The sequence below is a fragment of the Austrofundulus limnaeus genome, unplaced genomic scaffold, assembly GCF_001266775.1.
Source record: "Austrofundulus limnaeus strain Quisiro unplaced genomic scaffold, Austrofundulus_limnaeus-1.0 Scaffold387, whole genome shotgun sequence".
NCBI lineage: Eukaryota > Metazoa > Chordata > Actinopteri > Cyprinodontiformes > Rivulidae > Austrofundulus > Austrofundulus limnaeus.
Genome location: NW_013952789.1, coordinates 473,590 through 479,558, shown reverse-complemented (window position 1 = coordinate 479,558; position 5,969 = coordinate 473,590). Strand labels below are relative to the sequence as shown.

Here is a 5,969-nt window from a genome sequence, read left to right as displayed (position 1 = left end):
GATTGCTTACTAAAGCTCTGTAACAGTAAATTTATTTATTTTTCACATGAAGTAATATTTTTATTCATCTAAAATTATTCCAGTATTAACCACACACTGATCATGTCCACATTCCTACAGAATGTAAATAACAATAAATTGAGGAAACTATTTTACAGACRTGCTTTCAGGTCACTGCTATTTTTGTGCACTGTGAATAAAAAAAACCCAATCTGAACTGATATATAATGATTTATGTTTACAGGTACTTGAGTGTGTTTGGCTTCATTGTCAACATAGAGAGTTTGTTCAGATTGGTACCAGAAGTTCTAGCCATATTGATCCATTGTGCCTCGGAAAACATAAAGTAGACTCCACTATATCCAACTCCTGGAGAACAGTTACTGCACCATCAGGCAGAAACATGCTGCCAGAGCTTGAAAAAAAAGAGTCTGTTCGTCAGAAACTGACTAAGCTCATTCTCTTCAAAGGCCAATAATTAAACAATACAGAAAAAAACACTAAAAATACAGTAAAGTACAGAATAACTATGTACTTGCATTTATTTTACAAATGATTGTCAATGTAAGGTGCAGGCAGGATCCAAAGTGCAAAATAAAAGTTTATTAAGAAAAACCAAAAGAACAGCTGACACTGCAGCAAAACTCACTTGAACACGGCGGAGACACAGAACACCTCACTGGCTTATTATTGAACACAATTTTGTATTTTATTTTTAATTTAATTAAATTTTTTGTTTATTGTGTATTTCTAAACAATGTTTTCAAAATGATGCTTTAAGCCTTGTGTTTTGTATTGTATTTTGACAACGTAATTTTAGTATACTTTCTTTTACTTGTTTTGACAATGTTGTTAATAAAAATAACGTTTTTTTAAGTTAAAATAATATGGTAAAATAAACTTTTTCTTTCAACTATCTGTGTGTAAATGTGTTACAGAGTACATGTACTCTAAAAAGAAAAACCTGTTAATCTGGTAAGTACTCAGCATTGTTTACATCATTTGAATAGCCCCATCTCTTTAAGTAGACTGTTTCAAGATGGCGTTGTGCTTAGCATATCTTAGCCCCAGCCTCTCTAATAAATATACAGTACCTCATTGTCGACACCCAACATTACGTAGCTCCTTGCAAGATGGCGGACAAATTAATTGGCCATTCCAGAATTCTGTTCCAGTCAGTGTTGTATAAAGTACCTCAAAATGATACTTGAGTAAAAGTATCTTATAAAAATACTTTGGTAAAAGTTAGTCTTCTCTAAATATATTACATGAGTAAAAGTCTTAAAGTATCTGAATTTTTTTGTACTCAAGTATCAAAAGTAAATTTCTGACACAAAATCTACTTAAGTATTAAAAGTACTGAGTAAAAGTGAGCAGTTAGATTTTCCAAAATGACATTTATTGGGAGGTGACTTCTCCAAAATATATTTTTTCTAACAGCGTGCAGCTGTGATGGGCTGTGTACAAGCTAATACTGTGTCAGAATGATATATATTTATACTTCTCATCCAACCACAATTAAATTCACTCTATTCAGGAGAAACAATTTATCAGGATAGTATTTTTTAAGTAATAACTCTGAATAAAACAGGAGTAACGACTTTCTACTTCTTACCTTTTTAAAAAAAATGTAGTGAGTAGAAATTATAGATAATTGTGTAAAAATGTAATGAGTAAAAGTAAAAAGTACGCTGAAAAATAATTACTCAAGTAAAGTACAGATAACCAAAATTTCTACTTAAGTACAGTAACAAAGTATTTGTACTTAGTTACTTTACAACTCTGGTTCCAGTGTCAACTACCTAATTTCCTTTTCAAAAAACAAAAACGTCTATTTGCTCAAAATAGGCTCTTTAAAATAAACTCTCAGTAATGGGTTCTTTGCATCTGAACTCGTTTTCGCATCTCGTTAGATAAAATGACACTTAAAAAGTGTTACCTGTAGAGGTCATCGTCCAGCTTCTCCAGGTTTAAGACGCTGGTGACCAGAACGCTTCTGAGGTCCTGAGGAGGCGGACTGGCAGCGCTCTGAGAGCTCTCATGTGGTTTCACTGACTCTGTACCTATGACATCACCTGAATCATTAGGTAAGGGGTCTTTATCGTTCTTCATACTCTCTGACTTATGAGACGCTTCCGGACTTTCTTTCAAGAACAGCTGCTGCAGAAAGGGGCGGGGTCGGTTCAAGTCAGACCCTTGCGGAAATGACACCCTTATTTCCGGAAATAAAGGGGGCGCTGTGTCTTATACTTACAGGGGATTTTTCAGAGAAATAATTTAAAAAGGCATTTATTATACCTATGGGGTTATCGTTAACTTCTGTATATACATATATAAAACACCTGTAAAATTTACCTAACCGGTAGTGGTATTTCCTGTTTCAGCAACTCGGTATTTCAAAATAAAAGTCCGCTTCATTACAGTCAGAACAAAACAAAACATTGGTCCGTTAAAAGCTATGAAGCAATAAATTTTCAAATAAACTATAGTAGTCCTTCATTTTCAAAACAATATTATCTAAACATTTTTAAACAAAACCGATCTATTTTAATTTCTTTTATTAATGAAATCTTTAACAGAAAAATCATGAACAGTATAAAAAGCAAATCTGCAAAGTAAATTTGAAGTTAATATAAACTTCATTTCAGTCTCCAAAAGTGAAAAAAGTCTGATTTTTATATTTTTCTTAAACCAAACGTTTAATATTTTAGATTAAATCATGTTAAATAGTCTGATTTAATGGACTATTTCGCGGATATCGTTTAGCGCCGCCTACCGGAAACGGTGCGCAATGGTTTATTTGAAGCCAACCAAAAGAAAAGAAAAGTAAATAAATGGACACTTTAAACTTTAGATTGTTGCACATCTTAAAATGTTTCTTTTGGTTTGTGAAGCACCAATTTCTAATCAGAAAAAGGACAAGCTTGTCCAGAAAATAGCAATCTGAAGATAAAAAAAAATACAGGTAAGCTGCTGCGCAATAATTTCACTCTAAATACAAAATAATAAATACTATAGAATCTCACAATATCAAATCTATTCTCAGAGGAAACCCCAGTATTTAATAGCAGACCAGTGGGGCTGGATGATTTATTAAATGCTTAGTATAAAACATCCTTCTTGGCCACACATCAAATAAGAATTCAAAGTATGTGTTTTAATGGTGGTAAATTTGTTATTGTGATCTGTACCCTTCTGCATTGTGTAGGTTATTAATAAATAAACCGCTCACTTTGTGTTCATGTTTTAAGATAATCCATTGCTATATATATTAAGTGGTTAAAATGATCTGAAGTAGGAGAATTTGACATGTAGCCAAGATCGATGTAATATACACATATAAACAAGTAATACACAGAACAGCACATGCCCCCAAACTGCACCATGATGCTTTATGTTAGGAAAAGATGGTGGTATCTGCAAATCTTTTTATTTTATTTTTTATTATTAAAAGTAACATCAGTAGTTATCAGTATACATTTGAACACATGGACAAAAGCCATGTGGGAATAGTCACACAAATACAGTACATTAATTAAGGGCACAAATCAAATATTTTTTACAGTTTTAGAGTCAGAGATGCCTTTAATACATTGTTCAGACTCCTTTTTGAAACCAGAAAAGAGGGAGTGGAGTGACTAAACTTTGAAGTGTATTACTAAATTGATCACGAACAATTCTTTGTGTTAAAATGTTCCAAACATTTGGACCAACTTAAACAGAAATCAGAGTCAATCTTCATTTAGATATACTGAGTTGCTTCCTTCCAGAAGGTGGCAGTATTGTGACAGTGCCAGAACAAGTGGATCAAGGTAAAACTGCATTAATGGTAATAAAGTCAAGTAAATTAAGGCCCCCAGAAGCGACATTTTTGCATAGTGCATTTTGTTTTTTCATATACAATTAAATATTAATTTATCAATAGAAGTATTGATTTGTTTGTCAACAGACAGATGAATTGCGACCAGACAGACCATCTTTCTTGTTAGAACTATTCGTCCTTTCACAGATAAATCTCTTTGAAGCCATTGGTTCAGTTTTTTTCTTACATTTTTCAATAATAAGGTTAAAATTTTCAAAGAATTCAGCTTTCTAATTTTTCATTATGGTTGTTCCAAAGTGATTAAGTTGGTTTTTGATCGGTACATTATGAATCATAGTATTGTTGCATTCTTTAATAGGAAATAGCTCCCACTTGTTCTGATTTAAACCCAGTCCAGAGGCAGAAGAGAATAGGTCTATTGTTTGGATAGCAATGGGAACTTGAGAGGCATTTCTTAAAAATAACGTGGTATGATCTGCCAATTGACTAACTGTAATTTCTCTTTCTGCAACAGAAATACCTTTTAATGGACTGTTCATTACATGAGAAGATAGAAGTTGTGTACACAGGATKAATAAATAAGGGGAGGCTGGACAACCCTGGCGGACGCCAAACTACTGTACAATTCAAATATTGGTGAAGTCCCAGTTTAGTTTGAAACTGTTACCTCTGGAGTATAAGTTTTGATAACTTTACAAAAGAACTTACCAAACCAGAATCACTTAACATGAAGTTATGTTCTACGGTGTCAAAAGCTTTATAAAAATCAAGGAAAAAGATAAAACTGTTATCAGGACACTAAATTGAGTAATAACATCTAAAACAAGTAGAATATTATTGAGATATACAGGGTTTAGACAATGAAACTGAAACACCTGGTTTTAGCCTATACAAAGCCCTTTCAGACAGCTTCCTCTTGCGTCCACAGTTAATCCTGTTGGATGTGGTTGGTCCTTCTTGGTGGTATGTTGACATTACCCTGGATACCGTGGCTCTTGATACGTCACAAAGACATGCTGTCTTGGTCACAGATGTGTCAGCAAGATGTGCACCAACAATTTGTCCTCTTTTGAACTCTGGTATGTCACCCATAATGTTGTGTGCATTGCAATATTTTGAGCAAAACTGTGATCTTACCCTGCTGACTGAACCTTCACACTCTGCTCTTACTGGTGCAATGTGCAATTAATGAAGATTGGCCACCAGGCTGGTCCAATTCAGCCATAAAACCTCCCACACTAAAATGACAGGTGTTGTAGTGGTCACATCGAGGTGGAATAAACAGTTCAACCTGTCTTTCTTCTTCTTCTTCTTCTTCTTCTTCTTCTTCTTCTTAGTTATTTTTTGGCGGTTGGCAAACAACGTTAAGGTGCATTACCGCCACCTACTGATGTGGAGTGTGGACTGGAACAGCTCTCAAAAATAAATAAATTAAAAAATAAATATAAATAAATAAAAAACGAAAAAAAAACTATATTCTTTCATACGGTCGAGTCTGTCTTAAATACTTTATTAACAATTGAAAGGTTTCAGAATTTGAATTGCTTCGTAACATTTCTTAACAACAACGTTAAGGTGCATTACCACCACCTACTGATGTGGTGATGTGAATCTTGTTTAAATTTCATTGAGTCTTTTAATCAATTGATTTCTTTCATTTTGGTATTTTTTTGCAACGTATTAAAACATGTTCTATATCCTCATCTTCTCCACAGTAATCATATTTTCCAGTATTATGTTTTCCAATTATAAATAATGATTTATTTAACCCTGTATGTCCTAATCTGAGTCTTGATATGACTGTTTCCTCCCGTCTGTTTCCTCCAGCATTCCTCATTTCTCCCACTTTCTGTTGAATTTTATACAACCATCGACCTTTTCTTTCTTCCTCCCCTTGTTTTTGCCATTTCTCTCTCATTTTCATCTTTATAATGCTTTTTATTTCTGTTTTAACTGAATTTTATTTCAATACCAACTACTTTATTTTTGGTAGCCTACTACAAACCACCACATCCAAAAGCTACTTTRTCTGCCATTTCATTTCCTTTTATTCCAATGTGTGCTGGTATCCAGATGAATGTTACTATTAATCCCATCATTTTAATCCTGTACAGAGTTTGTTGTATTTCAAATAATATGTCTGATC

General features: G+C 33.4%; 1 protein-coding gene across 1 annotated transcript in view; it reads right to left on the bottom strand.

Annotated features, from left to right (window-relative positions):
• Positions 1 to 2,168, bottom strand: part of acot8 (acyl-CoA thioesterase 8) — a 27,977-nt gene extending 25,809 nt beyond the window's left edge. The window contains exon 1 of the mRNA XM_014023704.1: positions 1,940 to 2,168. Coding sequence (XP_013879158.1) covers positions 1,940 to 2,112 — 173 coding nt within the window. The 5' untranslated portion in view covers positions 2,113 to 2,168. The remainder of the gene's footprint in view (positions 1 to 1,939) is intronic.
• Positions 2,169 to 5,969: the final 3,801 nt, after the last annotated feature.